Here is a 22,781-nt window from a genome sequence, read left to right as displayed (position 1 = left end):
GGGAAGAGACACATTGAGGGTGTGGTGTGAGCAGATAATCAAAAGATGTAGAGACAAAAGGGTCAAAGAGGTGTTGAAGGTGGTGGTCTTTGTCTGAGAAAAGTGCTAATTAAGAATGGAATACAGGATATTCAAAGTACAGCTCTAGTGGGGGTGGGGTGGAAAGACTAAAGGTTTTAGTTTTAGATTTAAAAATAATGGAAATAGGTGGGAAAAGAAGAATCTATATAAATTATTGAAAAAAAAAGGGGGGGTGGGGGGGGAAAAGAAACGGGGTGGGGATGGGGGGAGGGGGAGTTTAAGATCTAAAGTTGTTGAATTCAGTATTCAGCCCAGAGGGCTGTAAAGTGCCTAGTCGGAAGATGAGGTGCTGTTCCTCCAGTTTGCGTTGGGCTTCACTGGAACAATGCAGCAAGCCAAGGACAGACATGTTGGCAAGAGAACAGGGTGGAGTGTTAAAATGGCAAGCGACAGGGAGGTTTGGGTCTTTCTTGCGGACAGACCGCAGGTGTTCCGCAAAACGGTCGCCCAGTTTGCGTTTGGTCTCTCCAACGTAGAGGAGACCTATGTCTCCTATATCAAACCTATGTCTGTCCTGGCACCAATTACCATTTCCACCTGAATGGTTGTGTTAGTTAACATTCAAGCTTGTTTTAGAAATACTTGATTAGCACAGAGTTAGCTAGCACATTCAGTACTAGCAGTAAGCATGGCATTATTTTTCTTATTGTAAAAACTGACAGCCATGAGTGCATTATTTTTAATGCCTTCCCATTAATATTGCATGATTATTCATAATCATCTTGCTGTAGAATACTTGACAAGGCTGCTATCATGTTTTATCCTGGTCGCCACAATTACCTTGAGGAATTGTTAGCTCATTCTATCGTCTGGCTCACTTAATAGACGGTCCACTGGCTGACATTATTGCTGTGTGAAATTGCTAAAAAGTAATTTTTTCAAAATTCAAAATCGTTTTATAACTGAGCAGGCAAAAGCAGTTACAATGGAATGGAAAATAAAATGTGTTAAGTACATTAAAACAGTCATTCCGCTTAGCGTTTGTACATTTCAAATTGACATTTGACATATGATGCAGTCTAACTGAAGAATAATGCTCAGTTACAAATCTCTCAAATTGGGATCCTTCCTGCATGTTTGTTTCTTTTTACTTGCATAAAATAATTGCCAGGACAAGTGATAATGTTAGACAAAAGTTCCTGAAGACAAGTTTATTTGCATTATTTTGACCAAGTCTCTCAGACACTCTGAAATGCATAAGATCTCTCACAAATCTGTACATGGAAATATAACAAACGAAACAGGAAAAAAATAATCAAAATTGGATTTAATTTTCCAAGGAAACCCTAATCAAGAAAAGCCAGGAATAAAAATCCCTACAACAAAAATAAAAAAAGAGCGACTCGGTAGCTCAAGCAGCCAATATCTTACACTCAATCAGTTCTCTCAAGTCCCAAAACTACCTCTTTTGGCCATGTTCCACAGTCTCATCTGGGCTTGAGACTGAAGACAAATGTGGTTAACTTTCCAAAAACATATCTCCTCATGGCTGCTCAGTGGCATCGTCTATAGCTATAAAAACTATAAAGCACAGATGATCCATCCTTACCAGCCAAGAAAGGAAATGGCTCAGGAGAAATACTGTACATACATGGGACAAACTTTATATTAAATAAATTGTAAAATGTCAGCTTAAGGAATTTGGGTAAATCAAGGTTCAAATTTTGCCCTTTACTGTACTTATTTCTGTGCCAGAGGGATGTTTCAAACACTGTATCTGCTCTTCAATGTTTTAAGTGGTCCTTCTTCAACTCCAGATTTCTGTAGATGATCAAATAAATCTTTTACAACTGGAAAAAGGAATCAGAATTAGAAGAAAAAATTAATCTTTTGCTTTATATTGATATTCATTAAGCACTGGCACAGCTTATGCACATCAGCAATAGCACAAAGGACAAAAGATATTACAGCATATGAACTAGTGCAATTGATAAAGTGTTATAATGAAATGTTAATCACACAGAACAACAATGTATTTATACAGAGCCTTCAAATGCAGACAAATGCCCCAGGGCACGTCAAAAATAATTCTCAGGTTATTAGTATCGCTGGCAAGACCAGCATTTATTGCCCTTTCTAGTTGCCTTCAAAAATGAACATTATTAAAAGGACACTCGTGAACTAGTTAGATTCTAGTCAATCAGTTGAGTTTTACGACACTCCCACAGTTTCACGCTCATTTTTACTGATGTCAACTTTTTAAAACTGAATTCAAATTCTAAAGCTGTAATAGTGGGATTTGAACTCATGTTCTCTGTTACTAGACCAGTAACATAACCACTATACTGTTGTACTATTAGCAAAGGCATAAAAAGTAAAACAGATGTTGGGCCAAAGTTGATAAAATTGAGGGGTGGCCAAAGTTTGGCAACTACTGCAACAATGCTTTGATTCTATGTAATTTCTACAACATCTTTGATTTGTCTACCAACTAACAGGATAATGCTGATCTACTAAAAGCAAATGGCTTCAAATGATTGACACAATATGCAAAGGCAGAATACAGAAAATAACCATGGCATTGAATAATACAAGATCGGGTGGGCTGAAGTCCTAAGCCTTGTTCCTGTGATTTCCCAGTTCAGCAATTAGAATTATTTCTATTGCACAGCAAAGAAATGAATAAAGTTAGGCTATTGTTTTTATGTTGGTCATACAGCACTATCAATCTCAGGTCAGCTGTGTAGAGCACAGGCTATATTACAAGCTGCACCTTGCCGCTACCCATTCTCTGTGACAAGTTTTTTTTAAATTTGTTCATGGGATAAGCGTGCCACTGGCTAGGTCCCTAACTGCCCTTGAGAGTAAAGAGCTTTGCATATGGCACAAGTCCTCAACCACCAACCACTTATTTTAGGACAGCACACGCAGGAGCATCTGCTTTTTCACAACTTTCACAATAGGTCCACACATTCCTTAAAACCATGTAATACCATGTCTGAAGCTACGTTCCACAGATTTTAGTGCATTTTATAGTTATAATGCAAAAGGGTGCCATTAGGTCTAAATAAAAAAAATTGCTATCTAAAGGTGGACAAAACCAAAGTAATTGGTCTGTTTCAAAGCGTCTTCTCATTCTTACTCCTCTTTTTATATAAGAGTGTGCAGTTGATTTCTGGCCCTCTCAAATCCTAAGTCTTTGACTGGGCTCCTAAGCAATAATGTGCTTGGAGATGCTAAAGGCCAGATGGCTGTGAGGAAAAGCCTAGGATCCGTTTAGGCAAACTATCAAGGGAGATGCCAAAGTTAGCAAAGAATTGTAATTGTAATCAGATCATATATTACTACAACTGAACCATAATGACTGCTTCTTAAATTGTAGTTGACTAACTATAGCTTACCTTTTCTTTCCGATTCCGACATAAACATCACTGCCATATCAAACCTTTTCACATTTGCTAAGTTCCTTAGGATATCTAGAATTAGGGAAGGTTCTTCAAACCTATAAAATGCAATGCAAGAGGTACAAGGTTTTCTCAATTTGATTCATCATAGTGATTAGAACCTAAGGACGATATAGTAATATTTCTCTATCAAATTAAAATTATTCAATGAACTTACAAAGTACTTGATGATTCCATTAGAATGTTGTTAGAAATCAAAGGATTTTTTAAATTCATTCATGGGATGAGAGTTTCGCTGGCTGGGCCAGGATTTATTGCCCATCCCTAATTGCCCTTGAGAAGGTGGTCGTGAGCTGCCTTCTTGAACCACTACAGTCCATGAGGTGTAGGCACACCTGCAGTGCTGTTAGGGAGTTCCAAAATTTTGACCCAGTGAGAGTGAAGGAACGGCGATATATTTCCAATTCACAGTGGTGAGTGACTTGGAGAGGAACTTCCAGGTGGTGGTGCTCCCATAAATCTGCTGCCCTTGACCTTCTAGATGGTGGTGGTCGCGGATTTGGAAGGTGCTGTCCAAGGAGCCTTGGTGAATTCCTGCAGTGCATCTTGTAGATGGTACACACTGCTGCTACTGTGCGTCGGTGGTGGAGGGCGTGAATGTTTGTGGATGTGGTGCCAATCAAGCGGGCTACTTTGTCCTGGACGATGTCAAGCTTCTTGAGTGTTGTGGGAGCTGCACTCATCCAGGCAAGTGGGGAGTATTCCATCACACTCCTGACTTGTGCCTTGTAGGTGGTGGACAGGTTTTGGGGAGTCAGGAGATGGGTTACTCATTGCACGATTCCTAGCATCTGCCCTGCTCTTATAGCCACAGTATTTATATGGCTAGTCCAGTTCAGTTTCTGGTCAATGGTCACCACCAGGATGTTGATAGTGGGGGATTCAGTGATGGTAATGCCAATGAACATCAAGGGGCGATGGTTGGATTCTCTCTTGTTAGAGATGGTCATTGCTTGACACTTGTGTGGCGCGAATGTTACTTGCCACTTGTCAGCCCAAGCCTGGATATTGTCCAGGTCTTGCTGCATTTGGACATGGATTGCTTCAGTATCTGAGGAGTTGCGAATGGTGAACATCGTGCAATCATCAGCAAACATCCCCACTTCTGACCTTATGATGGAAGGAAGATCATTGATGGCGCAACTGAAGATGGTTGGGCTGAGGACACTACCTTGAGGAACTCCTGCAGTGATGTCCTGGAGCAAAGATGACTGACCAACAACCACAACCAACTTCCTTTGTGTTAGGTATGACTCCAACCAGAGAGTTTTCCCCCCGATTCCCATTGACTCCAGTTTTGCTAGGACTCCTTGATGCTACACAGTGTCAAATGTGGCCTTGATGTCAAGGGCAGTCACTCACCTCACCTCTGGAGTGCAGCTCTTTTGTCCATGTTTGAACCAGGGCTGTAATGAGGTCAGGAGCTGAGTGGCCCTGGCGGAGGTGTCAGTGCGCACATTATTGCTAAGCAATTGCCACTTGATAGCACTGTTGATGACCCCTTCCGTTACTTTACTGATGGAGAGTAGGCTGATAGGGCGGTAATTGGTCGGGTTGGATTTGTCCTGCTTTTTGTGGACAGGGCATACCTGGGCAATTTTCCATATAGCCGGGTAGATGCCAGTGTTGTAGCTGTACTGGAACAGCATGGTTAGGGCACAGCAAGTTCTGGAGCTCGAGTACTATTGCCAGAATATTGTCAGGCCCCACAGCCTTTGCAGAGTCCAGTGCCTTCAGCCATTTCTTGATATCACGTGGAGGGAGTCGAACTAGCTGAAGACTGGCATCTGTGATGCTGGGGTCCTCCAGAGGTCCGAGATGGATCATCCACTTGCACTTCTGGCTGAAGATTGTAGCAAATGAGTCAGCCTAATCTTTTGCAATGATGTGCTGGGCTCCTCCATCTTTGAGGATGGGGATATTAGTGGAGACTCCTTCTCCAGTGAGTTGTTTAATTGTCCACCACCATTCACGACTGGATGAGGCAGGACTGCAGAGCTTAGATCAGATCCATTGGTTGTGAGATCGCTTAGCCCTGTCTATTACTTGCTGCTTATGCTGTTTGGCATGCAAGTAGTCCTGTGTTATAGCTTCGTCAGGTTGACACCTCATTTTTAGGTATGCCTGGTGCTACTCCTGGCATGCCCTCCTGCACTCTTCATTGAACCAGGGTTGATCCCCTGGCTTGATGGTAATGGTAGAATGGGGGATATGCCAGGCCATGGAGTTACAGATTGTGGTTGTATACAATTCTGTTGCTGCTGATGGCCCACAGCGCCTCATGGATGCCAAGACTTAAGTTGCTAGGTCTGTTCGAAATCTATCCCATTTAGCATGGTGGATGCCACACAACACGATGGAGGGTATCCTCAATGTGAGGGTGGTCACTCCTACCGATATTGTCATGGAAAGATGCATCTCCGGCAGGCAGGTTGGAGAGGATGAGGTCAAGTATGTTTTTCCCTCTGGTTGGTTCCCTCACTACCTGCCCAGTCTAGTAGCTATGTCATTTAGGACTCGGCCAACTCGGTCAGTAGTGGTGCTACCGAGCCACTCTTGGTGATGGGCATTGAAGTCCCCCACCCAGAGTACATTCTGCACCCTTGCCACCTTAGTGCATCCTCCAAGTGGTGTTCAACATGGAGGAGCACTGATTCATCAGATGAGGGAGGGCAGTACATGGTAATTAGGAGATTTTCTTGCCCATGTTTGATCTGATGCCATGAGGCTTCATGGGGTCCAGAGTCAATGTTAAGGACTCCCTGGACAACTCCCTCCCGACTGTATACTACTGTGCCTCCACCTCTGCTGGACCTGTCCTGCCGGTGGGACAGGATGTATCCAGGGATAGTGATGGTGATGTCTGGGACATTATCTGTAAGGTATGATTCCATGAGGATGACTTTGTCAGGCTGTTGCTTGACTAGTCTGTGAGACAGCTCTCCCAATTTTGGCACTAGCCCCCAGATGTTAGTAAGGAGGACTTTGCAGAGTCAACAGGGATGAGATTGCCGTTGCCTCGGTCAATACTAGGTGGTCCATCTGGTTTCATTCCTTTTTTGTGACTTTGTAGTGATTTGATACAACTGAGTGGTTTGTTAGGCCATTTCAGAGGGCACTTAAGAGTCAACCACATTGCTGTGGGTCTGCAGTCACATGTAGGCCAGGCCAGGTAAGGACAGCAGATTTCCTTCCCTAAAGGACATTAGTGAATCAGATGGGTTTTTACAACATTCGACAATGGTTTCATGGTCATCATCAGACTTTTAATTCCAGATTTTTATTGAATTCGAATTCCACTATCTGACGTGGCAGGATTTGAACCCCAGTCCCCAGAGCATTACCCCGAGACTCTGGATTACTAGTCCAGCGACAATACCACTACGACAATTGAAAAAAATTCAGTACGTCACAACTTCTGTAAATTGCAGCATCTCACTTAATTTATTCAGTGCTGTATAAACTCAATAAAGTTTTCCTTCAAATCCCCAAAAAATAGAACCATTGGAGGTCAACTGCAGTGTCTTGTGGGGCTAAGGTTAATATTCTGATTTAATGGCCACAATATCTTTTCAATTTAAAATTGTACTTAGTTATTCTAATTTTTTCATGAAAGGCCTTAGAATGAGTTACTTTGGTCATGTGGGAATGAAAAGTGTAAAGGTTTTATTTCAGCGTGGGCAAGACTTGGGAAAAACAATAAAACTGTACATCAACATGCAAAGTATGTAGCTATACATAATTTACAGGATATGCTGCAAATAAATTCTAAATTATACATTTGAGAAGATGCGAAATGGCGAACATTTCAGAGGGATTCTGTGTAAGTGAACGGGGTCGGGGGTTGGAAGTGAAGATTTGAGGCATTTGAGTATAATTATTTTCATGGGCGAGTTTTGGAGTTGCACTAGAACCTCTATTACCTGTCTTCACACTACCAGGAGTAGTGCAGGATAAAGCTGAATTTGAATAAGATTTCTGTGAAACACAGCATCTCAGGAACAACACCCTTGATACTAACTTCACGAAAAGCTTTCTACTGCATTTCCACATTACACACCAACTATTCTTGTGGTTTCGCTAGAATGATACTGCCAATGTAATGTTATATTAACGACAGCTGTTTCATGTGAATTTGTGTCCTTTTCAAGGTGGACAAATAAAATGTAAAAACTTACATGACTGGAAAATTTCAAAATGCATTTTTTTTTAATGTAATTTAAAAAAGAAAAACATAGCAGAACAAAGCAACAATAATTGTCTGGAAATGATCATTCCTAAAACTGTAAGCTTCTTAAGTTTCTTTTTCTGGCTTCAACTGCCCTCGTACTGTGCAAAAATACCCTACAAGTTCATTGCACAAGGCCACAAGTTGAATTTGCCACTCATTAGATTCTGGCTTATCAAGCATAAAAATAAAATCTGCACCTGCTTGGATATTCTGAAACATGGGCCAGAATCTTCGGGTCGGCGTGCTGGGGCGGGCCCCGCTCGCCAATGCGTAAAATGACGCGCGGTGGCATCGGGCGTGCGTCCCGACGTCACCACGCGCCAATCCGATTTTCAGTTCGGCAGACCCATGCCGGAGTCGCTGTGCGCCCGCCGAACTGTCAAAGGCCTATTAAGGCTATTTAAAAGCTGATTAAAATACTTAACGGAGCTGCCTGTCCAACTTTAAGGTTGGTGGGCAGGCAAAGAGCCCAGGCGGCCTTTGCACTTATCATGAAACCTCATCCACGGGAGGGAAGAGGTTTCATGAAGTGTTTATAAATTGAATAAAACTTTTTATTAAAGTTCATTGACATGTCCCAGCTCATGTGACACTGTCACGAGGCGACATGTCTTAAAATTTTTTCTTTATTAAAATTTTTGACAATCAAACTAATCTCCTGGAGGCAGCTCTACACCTCGGAGATTTCTGTGCTCTTTCGCGCGCACAGGGAGTGCACAACAGTTCCGGGTGCACGCCACGCTAGGCGGGCCTTAATTGGCCTGCCCACATGAAATGGTGGCGCGCAGCCAATCACAGGTGGCAATTGGCTGTGTGCCCGCTCCCGCTCAGCCCAACGGGGAGAAAATTCTCCCCATGGAGTATCTTGGTACCAAATAGAAGAAATAATCCACGGTTTAGTTTAAACTAATTGATAAATGGAACAAGTGCTGTAAAAAATGTACATGTAACTTATGTATGATTAGGAGAGTCATATCACAAACATAATTAAAGATTTGAAAAGATTTTGAAAATCACATTTTGATTTCAGCCCTTCACTGCCTGGCTGAAACATTGGTCATTTTCTACAGTCACTGTGGCTCAGCTTTATTGAAAAAAATCCAACTCGGCCTTAAATTTAGTTCTAAAAAAAATAAATCTTCCAAAACACCAAAGCACTGAAGATGCCCTTTCTGGTCATGCATTTAAAATTTCTTTTTGCCACTGAAACTCTCCAAAAAATCTTTACAAATGTATATTAAAGTTTTGCCCATAACAGGCATAAATAGGACATTTTCCCCATTGTGCTTGGCTGATAAATTTCTACGGTCATAAAACCACTGACTCCCAACTTAGCTGGAATAAAACACGGGTGATCTGATCAATAACATCGAATTACCAACCAACTGACAAAATCGCACAAGACTGTAGTGTTAAAAATAAGGGTATGCCCATTTAGTGTTGGCTTTTTATACCACCTGATTATTCAGTGACAAGAATTCCAATAGATGGAATGCACACTCAGAAACTGACCAAGGATCTACAGTGAAGTTCAAGAAACCAGCTACCAACTCGGAACAAATGGTTAAGTTGGTTCTTGAAAGTGCTTTCTTTGATTTAGTTGCTGCAACATTAAACTATGCATCCATTTTCTACAGAAATTTTTGATGTCATCATTGAAGTGTTTATATTATCAGCTTTGAAAGTACAAACAAAATTAATGTACGAAAGGATGGTGAAGCATCCACGTCTGCTTCTGCTACAAAATCTTTGCAACTTTAATGCTGTTCCAATTAACATTTACATCCGGTAAATGTATTTTTAAACTGTGCCATTTAAGTCTGTTGAATATTACTTTACCAAACAAATGCTATTTATAGTGCGACTAAACTGGATTATTCCATCACATTTTGAACCAGTTGGACAAGAATCAGCTCACAGTAAAGTCACCATGCGGCTAATTTTAAAACATGAAGTGCTGGAGGCAAGGAGCTGCCTGGGAACTTTTAAAACCAGGTGTGAAACAGGAGTGTTATAAGACTATCTCCTAGGGTGACACTACACTTTTTGGTACCAGAGCACGGGAAACCCATTGAGGCCCAACTCACAAATTACAAAGCTGCTTCTATATTAATTTCCATAAAAAGCTGCTTTGTAACAAATTTAGAAATATGATGTTTCACATTTTGGGCAATGAAATGCCAATGACAGATGATAAATATAGGCTCTGAAAGAACTAACTCTGGTTAGTGCAGAGTAAGCGCAATGATTCATATTGCCTCACATCAGGAAAGGTTTGGAAAGCTGCACACTCATAAGAATGAGCTACAACAACTTTAATTCATATAGTGATTTTAACATAGAAGATTGCCCCAAGGAATGTTAGAATAAGCACAATCAAACAAAAATGGATGCCAAGCCAACGAAGGAGATATTACGATGGATGCCTAATAGCTTGGTCAGAGGTGGTTTTTCGCTACGAGCAGGTGATGGCAATACTATATCAAGTGAAAAGACAATATTCAAATAAATAGTCAAAATTCACTGCATTTTCCAATTATACATCTTCCTTCATTAAGCTTCGATATCATGTGGATTGTGAATCGTCACATTCACAGTCTAAGGACACTAAACTATTCTCACTGGTAAACATGAAAACCTAAATATTGCTTACCTGATATATGAACCATGAAGGATTCTTAATATGTGATTTAAAATGTCAGGTTCCAAAGATTTTTGAAACAGTTGTGGATAAAAAGAGGGCTCAATTTGCTATTCACAGGAGCAATAAAAACAAGAAAAAAAAATCAGAATGTTGTATTGGATAGAAAATAAACATTTGCATAAGCTCTAAAACCAAGTCTTCTGCTGGAATCTGTTAAAAGTTATGGTTTAAGTTAAAACCATGCTTACGGAAATAAAAGTTTACCAATCGACACCATAAAGAAAACACTTGCTAACTTGATAGTTCCCAAAGTTTATCTCATGAGCAGCTTAGTCCTATAGACCTGGGTGATCCAAGATCTAATATAAGGTCCCTTGTTAGGGAGGGGGAAGCTATGACTCTCTAATTCTGATTGCAATTCAGTAACTACTCCAGAAAATGTATATGGTGGATGTCAGATAAGGTTTGGGCTGTGCTGTGCTGGGACCAAGCACACTCAAACTGTTCCTTAACTTTCCCCTGCCTCACCACTCTAATTCCAGAGTCTTCTTTTGTTTTTCCTACTCTTCTGCCAGATGTTTTATTTAGATTTTAAGGAGTAATCTTAATGTCCCCACCCACTGCCCAACTCTGGCTGCTACGGGCCAATGTTCACAATCGAGGCTTACATAAAAATTTTGCTTTGGGAATGGAGGTGTCTGAAATTCCATGCACAAAAACCCATCACACAGTAGGATATAGTGATAAAAAGAGCAACCATTATCCATAGATCTAATCCTGCAAGGGATCAGGAAGAGGAAAGAAATTGTGAAGCAGGGGGGAAAAACTGCCTGATTAGTTATTCAGGTAAACAGGTTATTCACTTTTGGATACAAGGTCTAGTTCCTTCAACCCATCCAGTCAAAGCAAAAAATTCTTGTTCATAACAGTGTTAAAACGTGTATTTTCAAAATGAATTAATGAAAATCATTAAATTGAATAATTAAGTACACACAATTATCAAACACAATATTAAGGTTACTTCTTAAAATCTAAATAAAACATTTGGCAAAAGAAGAAGAAATACAAAAGAAAAGACTCTGGAATTAGAGTAGTGAGGCAGGTGAAAGTTAAGGAACAGTTTGAGAGACAAGTCTTCAGAGGGCTTTTCAAAGCAGGGATGGAAGTGTTTTTTCTCTGTCCTTTCCTGCCATTCTCTGACCCTCAACTATTTTGCTCTCCTGTCTTCATTCTACACATGAATTGCTACCTCTACCCAAACTTGGTCCCTCAACCCTCATTTAGTTAATCCACATTAGTTTAATCCACATTATCGTATGAAGGTTTTAACCTCACTAAGCCAAAAGCAACAAATTCCCAATGTTGGAATGAGTTTGAAATGAAGATATATGAGCACAAGCATATTATGCAGGTCAGTGCTCATCTCTGCTGCCAATGGCAGTTTTACGGCAGTCTGAAATTTTAACACAAGATCACACGGAGTTAGGGGTAATATAATTAGCTTGGTTAGAGGGTTGGCTAACCAACAGAAAGCAGAGAGTTGGGATAAATGGGTTTTTTTCTGGATGGCAAGCTGTGACTGGTGGGGTGCCACAGGGTTCAGTCCTTGGGCCCCAACTATTTACAATCTATGTTAATGACATGGATTCAGGGATAGAAGGTACTATAGCTAAATTTGCAGATGACACCAAAATAGGTGGAAAAGTAAGCTGCAATGAAGAAAGAAGAAGAAATTTACGAATGGATATGGACGGGTTAGGTGAATGGGTCAAAATTTGGCAGATGGAGTTTAACGTGGATAAGTGTGAGGTTATCCATTTTGGTCAGAAGAATAAAAAGGCGACTTGTTATTTAAATGGAAAGAAACTTCAGAATGCTTCAGTGCAGAGGGATCTGGGTGCCCTCGTGCATGAATCGCTGAAAGCTAGTATGCAGGTAAGGAAGGCAAATGGAATTTTGGAAGGGAAGTGTTGTTGCAACTGTACTAGGCATGGTGAGACCGCACCTGGAGTACTGTGCACAGTTTTGGTCCCCTTACTTGAGGAAGGATGTAGTTGCATTGGAGGTAGTTCAGAGGAGGTTCACTAGATTGATTCCAGAGATGCAGGGCTTGTCTTATGAGGAGAGATTGAGCAGTTTAGGCCTATACTCACTAAAGTTTAGAAGGATGAGAGGAGATCGAATTGAGGTATATAAGATGTTAAAGGGGTTAGACAAAGTAGATGTGGGGTGGATGTTTCCCATTGTGTTGCATTGTAGAACGAGAGGCCATAGTTTTTGCCTAAATCAGAGATGAGGAGGATTTACTTTTCTCAAAGGGTCGTGAATTGGTGGAATTCATTACCTCAGAGTGCAGTGGATGCCAGGACGCTGAATAAATTTGAGGAGGAGATAGACAGATTTTTAATTCGTAACGGGTTGAAAGGTTATGGGGAGAGGTCGGGAAATTGCAGTTGAGGCCGAAATGAGATCAGCCATGATAGTATTGAATGGCGGGGCAGGCTCAAGGGGCTGAATTGCCTACTCCTGCTCCTAGTTCTTATGGACGCACCACTTAACATGCACACCAGGAAGCAGCCTCCCTTAGTTATGTGTTTCCTATGCACTTGAACATGAAACTCTCTAACGCCCAGTATTACAAAAAATTAACATATACAGAGGCATTTAATTAAATTGGTGAAAGGTGATGGAACAATCAACCAGTGTAATATGCTGCTCAGTAACTGAAGTTTTACACACAGAACGTAATAAAATTGACAAGTTGAAGAATCAAAAATTTTAGCCAGATTGGCAGCCAATTCAGTTCTACTGTCAACTCCACACTGCGGCAACCTAGTCCCATTTTCCTCTACCTTTCTGCTACACTTATTTCTTTTCTTCAAGTCTTTATCAAACTTCCTTTTAAACTGGATGGTGAATTAGCTTCAACAGCCACTTCTTGTAATGCATATGAAAAGTCTCTGCAATTAAAAAACCCATTATACTGGAGTAGTAATCCTAAATTTGGGTGCAATTGTTACCTATTGAATACAATCGTTTACTGTCCACGTTCACAAATCTCTTGTAATTTTGATGTGCTTCGGTAAGCTCACCCTTAAGTCTCTTCAGGAACTGATCTTTATTTTTCAAATACAGATACTTTTCTTGAAATAATTACTGCTGGAAGATATTTTAAAGTTGGAATGGGTATACAAAACCCAGTTTAATAAACTGATGGATTAAATGCTTCTAAATTTACCTTCAAATATTTATGTAACATCTCTGGATAATTCTTCAGTTTGCGGAGATCTGCTTCGAGTTGAAAGGAGTTGGCGGGAGCGTGTGGGATAATCACAGAGTGGGAAAACAGAGGTGCTTTAGCTTTCATGTCTGCCGAGCTCTCTACAGCAGGAGTTTCAGCTTTAACTGATTGCTTGTCTGACACACCAGGATGTCCTCTGAAACAGAATGACAGTTTTATTGAGTAAAACTGCTTGGAAATCACAACAATCTGTTAAACCCATATCACCAGGTTTCATACCACTCAATTTAGCTTCACACTTAAAATATTTCAAAATAATTGAAAACATGTCAAAACAATTGAAAATGATAATCACTCGTGGATGTCCTTAAAGGAATGCCTGTTGCAATCAGAGTCCTACGTAGGTGGGGGCTAAAGACACAAGGATAGAATAGACAATGATAGAATAGATCCAAGGAAAGAGGGGAAGAAAATAATAGTTGGTTTCACACTGGTTTACACTATTTGTTTGGTTTTGCGCTGGCAACTATAGTCATGCAGGGGAGAGAGGTTGGAAGCCAAAGCTTGCTTGGTTAGTCAACTAAGTTATGGCATATAAACAGATTTTAACATTAACATCTAACCAAATGCAGCATGGAGTTGTAGCATACAGATTCATGTCATGAGTCTCTGCTCAGTAAGTTCCTAACCTCATTGCGAGTAGAAAAGAGGAGAAAAAGCAGCAAGCAAAAATAGGAGCCACCCTCCTTGACATTTAAAGCTTTCTAACGCTGGTCCGAAAGCTGCATTGGTAGAGCCCAGTGGTAGGCTCCTGGCTGCGCACTCAGCAATGAAAGCACAAGGAGAATACATTCAGAACTAAAAAAAAAAGGGGGAAAAAATAGAAGAAAATAAATTTGAAAGACAAGAAACCAAAAGATTATTACACTTAGCCATCTTTTTCATACTTTCAAATTCCTGCTCATCTGCTACTGTTGCTACTAAAAGTGCAGAAATTCTGCAAGTGCAACAGACAAGAGTTTATGTGCAGGCAGCACACATGCAAACTTGCAGAAGCAAGCCGGTACGGAACATGAGAAGAGTATGAGGATAAAGCTTAAAAATGAAGCAGAACATATAGAAGGAGAAGGCATTCGAAAGCATGTATAGGAGTTCATTCACTAGGATGTGAACCAGACATCATTGGTTTGCTTTAGACAGGCATGATGACAAAGTTGCCCGAGCAGTCAATCACTGCAGGGGTTCCTCAGAGTCCTATCCTAATCCCAAGCATCTTCAGCTGTTTCACCAATGTCCTTCCCTCCATCATAAGGTCAGAAGTGGGGGTGTTCACTAATGATTGCAGTGTTCAGTTTCATTTGCAATTCCTCAGATAATGAAGCATTCTGTGCCTGCATGCAAAAAGACCTGACCAACATTCAGGCTAGAGCTGATAAGTAGCCAGTAATATTTGCACCATGCAAAAGAGAGGAAATAACAACCTTCAGCAAGGGAATCTAAGCACCTCGGCACTCCCCTTTAGTAGAATTACCATGATCAATCTCAATGTTACCTTCCCCCACCCCCAAATCAACATCCTGGGGTTCATCATTGACTGGAAACTTAATTGGGCCAGCCATATAATTACTATGGCTACCTCAGGTCAGGGGCAGGATATTCTGTGGCGAGAAACTCAACTCCTGACTCCCCAGAGTCTTTCCACCATCTACAAGGTACGTTGGAGTACTCTTTACTTGATGGGTGCAGCTCCAAAAAGCCCAAGGAGCAGGATACCATCCAGAACAAAGCAGCATGCTTGATTGGAAACCAATTAATCGCTTTAAACACTTGCTCCCTCCACCACCAGCCCAACATGGCTGCAGTGTGCACCATCTACAAGGTGCACTACAGCAACTTGCCAAGGCTTCTTCAACAGCACAACCAAACCTGGGACTTCCAAAACCTAGAAGGACAAGGGCAATACCACAAGCTGCATGGTTTTCTCCAAGTCACGCAGCATTCTGACTTGGAAATATACACTTTATAGTATACACTGGTCTTTCATGGCTGTTGGACAAAAATCATGGGATATCCCTCCCTAACAGCACACAGACTGCAGTAGTTCAACAAGGCAGCTCATCAACACATTCTCAAGAGAAATTAGGGACAGGCAATAAATGCTGGCCTTGCCAACAGCACCCACATTCCATGAATAAAATGAATTTTAAAAATAGCTGCTTTATCCTAACACATTGGCATGGAGGATTCAAGATCACCAACAGGTTGGTGCGAAGGTGAAAAACAATCAGACATCTGTGTTATGACACAGCAGTTGGTGAAGACTGAGTTGTTTAAATCCCAGAGGGAACCTTGAAACAACTGTCATAACCCATATTTTAAATTGGTATGCCTGAGATGCAGCTCTGAATTCAGGAATAAGACCACCTAGCCTCGAGGTTTTTTTTTGGTATAAAACTAAATTAAACATTTATTAATTTACAACAAATTAAACACATACACATGTCTACAAATTACTATCATAATAACTTTTAAACAAATCCCAAAATTAATCACTCCCAGGTAAATCTCAACCAAGGCAACTGTAACCCATAGACTTTAAACAGACATCAGGCAAAGTACATTTGGCCTTATGAGTTCAAAATGAGGTTGCTTGCAATTTGGTTCCTTTGCAGACACAGTTGTAGGCTTACAGGTTGGTTAGATCTTAAATCCCTGAGCTACACACACACAAACTCCTATCTGTTTATACCTAGCTTTCCCTTTGAATGTAAATTTTCCATTATATCACTAGACTTATAACGTTACGTCTCCTAACAATAATATCCTTTCATTCCACCAATTTTATTAGCACGCTGAAAAAAAAAACACATTGCTTTGCATCTTCTAGCTAGGTGCAACATTTTACTCCCACTCTCGAATGCATTATTCAACAAATGCAAATTTACACTTTACTTTCTATCCTCCTTACATTTATCTAATTAACATCTCAAAATTACTATACATCCAAGCACCCAGACTAGCTGGCTTTAATCCAATTAAGACACACAGTCAAACACAGACCCCAGTACAACTCCAGTTTAAAAATAATTTCCAATAACATTATAGGCATTAATATCTCTTCAGGACATCTGCAGTAAAGCAAATGATGGGCTTAGAAAGTCTCTGGTAGAAGAGGATGCAATTTTTTCTCAAAGTAGGCATTAAATATTTTTATGGCATACGGTTCCTGGCAAGTTTTTGATTTTTCGTAAGAGATATGTAAGAGGGTAGGGTAAATATGGGGAGAGTAATGTTAATATATGCAAAGGCGAATGGCAATGAGAAGATTACCCACTTCGTAATCAGCAAGTCAAGATTTTGCTTTGTGTGCTGCAATCGAAATGACAGTCTGGATGATTTAAGTCCCTACTGAAGTCTTGGTGATGCATACAAGATGTAAGCAGAGGTACAAGGAATTATTTTTATTCATTATATACAATGTAGCTGAAACAAGTAACAAAAATCAGACTGAGCTAAATCCCCTTTGAAGCTATACATCTCTCAAGTATAGTTGATTGTGTATACTAATAAAGTAAAACTCGAGTAGATTGTTTTAAAAATCAACCCTCATGATATTAGTTTCCTAGAAGAAGAGAAGCCTTGTGCAGGTGGAAGACTGCATTAATTTTAAGTGCCACCACTGGGTACTCTAAATGCAATACTCAAAAGATACAGCTTCTGATCACAGAATGCAACAATATGCTTCACATTTGTTTAAAATAGAATTTTAGTTACTGAAGCAATTACCCTCAACATAAACTTCAAAAGAAAACTATTTCAGTAACAGATATGTTGAAATGGATTTAATTAGATTGGTAAGATAATCTATATAAATAACACCATCAAATCCAGGGAAACTTAATGCATTACTGGCCATTTCATTGCAAATCCAAAAGTAATTCCATTTTAAGACAGTGTGGTCCTTTGGTTCTAAATCTTTCAGAAAAAAAGTTGGTAATAGCGCTGATGATCGGCCTGAAACATTAACTCTGTTTATCTCTCCACAGGTGTTGCCTGATCTGCTGAGTATTTCCAGCATTTTCTGTTTTTATTTCTGATTTCCAGCATCTACGATATTCGGCTTTTTGTTTGGTATTACGTTGCTCAGTAATCAAGAACAAATGAAAGACTTAAATGTACCTAGGGCATTAACAAGTATCAAGATGATATCATTCTCATAATGTTATTGGAATTTATTGTAAAATAAAGTAATAGTGGGATGCATGTGTGTGAGTGGGAGAGTGAGACTTAATTGAATTAGTCTGGGTGCTTTGATCTAAGAAGAGGGGTTAGGTTTGAAATGTTAATTAGGTAAACATGGGGAAGTTTAGAAACATAGGTAATCAAGGGAACATTTGCGGTGTGAAATAAGCCAGATCAGATTGTTTTCAAAGGGGGGGGGGGGTGAAATGTGTCACCTAGCCAGGTGAAGTTTAGAAACAGTGTGTTTATTTTTCCCAAAGATTACCAGTAGAACTTAGTGCTAGGAGGTTTTTATTATCAGGGAGATAAAGTCCAAAGACATTGTGAAACAATGGGTACTTGCATTTAAAGAGGAAGATATGTATAAAGAAGAGAAGGCTGTTTTGTAAGGGAAGGTATTTTTAAGATCTTAAAAGTGTGAAAAAGCCTTCGGCATTTACGCCTCAAGCTGCTGTCTTCAAAGGGCTGAAGTAAGAAAACTCACTTTGAATTCGACTTGTTCAGGGTATCATGTTTCTTTTAAAATCTATGTGCTTTATTGTTGCTTTAATGAAAGTGTAACTTGGAGTTAGATTGATCAGAGGATTTAGAATTATCATACTAGTAATTTGCAGATCAATGCATATATTTAAAATAATTTTTCTTATACAAATTGAAAATCAATTGTGACAGTTATTTCAAGTTTCCCTCTGGGGTTTGAAAAGTTCAGCGTTTACCATCAGCTGTGTCATAACACAAGAAAGCTAAAAATAGAGCCTGATAATAGATTATATAGCTTTGTTTCAAAAAAAAAGTGTTGTCTTATAATTAATAAAAAATGTACCTGCTAATCAGGGTACACAGTTCTCGCTACCAAGGTAAAATACGCAAAAATTCTGATTGAGTGCGCTAGTATGGAAACAGATAAAAATTAAGATATTTGGTTCTCAACAGCAGTTGCAGAGATTTGAAAGATGGATCAAATCCTAAAACATGGAATTAATTGTTTTATCTTTTCCCTTTTTTAATAACTCATTAAGAAACAAAACTTGTTCATATTCTACCTTATCACATTCTCAAAACATTCCGAACTCTCTCACATTGACTTTTTTTAACAAGCAAATACAGCAGCCACATTACCTACAAGATTTCGCAAACAGCAAATAAGATGAATAACTAATTAGTGTGCTTTTGCAGATGGTGGTCGACGAGAGAAATGTTGGCGAGATGAGTGAGGGAACTTACTACTCCTCTATATACAGCCATGGTTTCTGCAACATCCATCTGAATCACTGGAAAAGGCATTTGGGCCTTTGTTTTAATGGTGTCTCATCTGAAAGATGGCACCTCCACCAATGCAGCGTTATCTCAGTTGTAAGGAGTATATATTTTTATTTCTGTCAGACTGTTGTAAAGAACATGTCTTTTTGTTTTCTGTTGGACTGTAGCAAAATTACAATGGCTGTAGCTGAAAAACATGTCCACTGGAACAGGATGAGAAATATATATAATGTTGCAGTCCGGGAACAGAGTGGGCCATGAAAGAGAGGATGGTGCCAGAAAGAAGTCCCAGGCCAAGGGAGCTGTCTGACAACAGCACTTTAATTGGCTCCTGACCAGGTGACCATGTTTTGTGCAAGTGCAGCAGAATGGCTCCTAGCCTGAAAGGAACAAGACCTAAAACCTCTTTCTCCTGTGTGGAAGATTCCAGTAATTGCGCAATAATAGCTAACTGGTTTTTCTCCTCATATCTCTATAGCCTGCTCTCTCTCTTCGAAATCCCCTGTCGAAAGGCAAAGGGGAAAACTACTGTTAGAGAAATTGAAAGGCAAGTGCTCAACCAATGAACTACAGACAAAGTGCTAGGCCACCTTGTGTCATCAATAAGAACTGAAAGGAATTTGGAAGACATCGATCAAAATCAATCCATTGAATCCTATCTATTGAACTGTTTTATCCCACCCTTAAAATCCATGTTTGTGCATCTTATATGCCGTGTGTGTGTGTGTGTATGTGCACGCAGAGATTTAAGGGGGTAGAATTTAAGTTATAGTGTTAGAAGTTAGCAGTTCATATTTCTTTCTTCTGCCACTAGTTAAAGACAATTTGTTGAATAAACAGTTTATAACTTATCAAGTTTACAAACCTGGTGCTCGTATTCTGTTAATCTAAATTAAACAATTAGGTAGAATTGGGGCAATCTGGTGGTTTGATCAAACTTTTCACACTTGTTGCGGCTTGGGGAATAGTGGGGCTTGATATTACACACTATCCCCGGTGGGTAGTAACACTGTATGGTACTCAAGTCTCATCCTCAATTATATTATATTATATATATATATATATATATATATATGGAGTTAGGTCACAGATCAGCCTGTTCTTATTGAATGTCAAAACAGGTTCAAGGGGTTAAATAGTCTACTCCTGTTTCTGTAATTCCCTAACTCACTATTACCTTTGCTCACTTTGCTACCTTGCGAGATTCTGAATTTCCCACAGGCAAGAATGTGCTTGGGATAGGGAGTCACTAGGAATACGTGCATATAGTTCCCAATGGTTAGTTACAGAACATGCACCAGCTAAGAGATGTGGGAAACTGAAAGACAGGAAAAGAGTTTCTTAGAGACTAGTGTACATGCAAAATCCTTCTTTCCAATGACATTATATAAACATGTATCTTTTGCTTTTAAACCACATTGGTTCAAAAAGTTTTGTTATTCCATATTCTCTAGAGATATCCCAACAGAATGAAATATAAATAACAAAGCAATTTATACATTATGAAGACTGAAAATGCTGGGAATACAAGTATATCAACATCTGTTAAGTTTTCATTTTGCAAATGAGATCCTTCATCAGAAAGTAAAAAGGCAGGCAAAGAGTTTTTTTTAAAATCAGTTTTTGCCTTAGATAGATTGCAGTTTTGAGAGCTACTCAAAACCAAAACATCCAGACTACGCAATGCTGTATTGAAAAAAATTGAATGAGCGACAGTGAATCAAAAACAAACTCTACTGAAAATTGTATGGCAGCATTATTTACGACAATATGCAACTATGCACCATAGTATTTACATTCATTGTCCTATCAATTGTCCTTTGCTTAAATCAACAACTTACAATATTGTACTTAAATATGCATATTTTCCAATTAAAAATATATATTTCATTCAATGTTACTTAGCTGCATATTAAAATGATAGCAAAATCTAAAACCATATAGGAAGTTGAGCTGGAAATTCTATCAATGTGCCTTTACAGGGAAACTGAATTCCCTACAAGGAATGCTTTTGATTAGATTAGCCATTCTTCCAATGTTCAAGAGGCAAAAAAATAAATTGCGCCTTGATAAAGTAGCACAGACATTAAACATTTTCACTACAAGTGCCAAACCAGTTTATGTGTTCAAGTATCTTCAGTGGAACTTGAGCCACTCAGAAGTTTCTGACTGAGGGAAGAGGCATTGCCACTGAGCCACTTGCATGTTATTGCAATAAGCACACTGTTAGAAGGAATCCTGCACAGATTTGCTTTAAAAAAAAAAGAACCTACATTATTTCTTAGAAATGAGTGGTTAAGTGTACACTGAACTATACAGAATAAAAGTATAGCCTCCAGTCCTTTAGGTGATCTCTACCAGGGCTGTAGTCTAGTTGCAATGGATGCATTACTATGCAAGATCAGGATTTCCAAGATGAAAAGGGAGTAGGTAGGCAGGATAAAAGACTACTAGAGTTGTCACACTATTACTTCTGCTGGGAAAGCACAAATGGAATCAGGTAAGTAAAGTCCGGTTCAGCTATGACAGCTATTACAAGCAAATGCCTTCGTAACACCCTCTCTCGATGGCTCTTGACAAACATGAAGAATGGCCATTTGAATGAGAAACTGGGGTGAAAGGTAGACCAATACCTATTGAACTTCACATCACCAAAAGCTGCTGTCTTTAATATAAAGACTTCAAAAAATATAAACTGTACGGTAGTTTTTTTTACGGAGTTATCAACATACCTCTCTTCAACTTTAAGTATTTTGGCACTAGGCGCTTCAGCAGCTGGCACAGAGGAGTCACAATGGGTGATTTTTTCCTGAATCTTGCTGGCCTCTTCTACAGGTGGTAACACAGATGGCTGCTTCGCCGCAAGATCAAAAGGGAAACTGACTGCAGCTGCCTCTGTCTTAATATTAGTCACTGTATCTCCAACTTCTTCAATAGCAATTCTTACGAGGGGTTTCTTGAAAAGAACATACAAAAAAAAAAGACAAATTAAATGTATGGTATGATGATGAAATTTGGTCAACTAAGAATTCAACCTGAACATACAATGAAAATCATTTTCCCTACAATTACAAGAGGAAAGATTTTTTCATAGTGCAATGATACAAGATGTTTAAATTTTTGGCAAAAATATCCAACTCCTTGTTATCCTCGTTGTAAAAATCCATTATTGCAGAAAAGTCATCTCAATTAATTTCAATCACTAACTCTATTACATCTTCATGGAATTCTAATTTATACATCTCTGGTTTAAGCTGGTAGTTCAAGCTTCTAGTGATACACTGTGTATCTCCTTTAAGCTCCCAGGACAAATTGTTTTAGTGTTTCAAAAGCCACCTCCAGACATGTTCTAAAGTATTGAAAGCATTTTAATTGAAAATATTAAATCAGTACAGTACACATTACTAATTCACACATAAAAGCTTCTCACATCAATTTCCTTCCTCAGCAATATTTTAATAATGATATTTGAATGAAACAAATATGTTTTACCATCGGATGACAGAGTATTTTTTATTGGTCGATCTATAAATACATCTCTTTGCAGAACAGGCTCTGGGCAGCAGAGTGAACTGCCATAGTTTTGGGACAAATGAGTTGCAAGTTGTAAAATATTACATGATCAGGTTTAGCAAAGATACACGCAAGAACATAAGTGATAAGAAATAGGAGCTAGGG

At 39.4% G+C, this 22,781-nt stretch overlaps 1 protein-coding gene across 2 annotated transcripts in view; it reads right to left on the bottom strand.

Annotated features, from left to right (window-relative positions):
* Positions 1-1,201: 1,201 nt before the first annotated feature.
* The window catches only part of rpap3 (RNA polymerase II associated protein 3), a 57,027-nt gene continuing 35,447 nt past the window's right edge, over positions 1,202-22,781 (bottom strand). Inside the window, exons 12-16 of one of the 2 annotated variants that reach the window (XM_078567846.1) lie at positions 21,836-22,059; positions 13,599-13,797; positions 10,370-10,467; positions 3,423-3,523; positions 1,202-1,871 (exon numbers count right to left, since the gene is read on the bottom strand). In XM_078567846.1, the coding sequence (XP_078423972.1) occupies positions 1,786-1,871; positions 3,423-3,523; positions 10,370-10,467; positions 13,599-13,797; positions 21,836-22,059 (708 nt within the window). In that variant the 3' untranslated portion in view covers positions 1,202-1,785. The remainder of the gene's footprint in view (positions 1,872-3,422; positions 3,524-10,369; positions 10,468-13,598; positions 13,798-21,835; positions 22,060-22,781) is intronic. The other variant, XR_013580184.1, reaches the window with a different exon arrangement.

Source organism: Cetorhinus maximus, chromosome 22, assembly GCF_964194155.1.
Source record: "Cetorhinus maximus chromosome 22, sCetMax3.hap1.1, whole genome shotgun sequence".
NCBI classification, from domain to species: domain Eukaryota; kingdom Metazoa; phylum Chordata; class Chondrichthyes; order Lamniformes; family Cetorhinidae; genus Cetorhinus; species Cetorhinus maximus.
The sequence above is the reverse complement of the archived record's forward strand: the minus strand, read 5'-3'. Positions and strand labels throughout refer to the sequence as shown.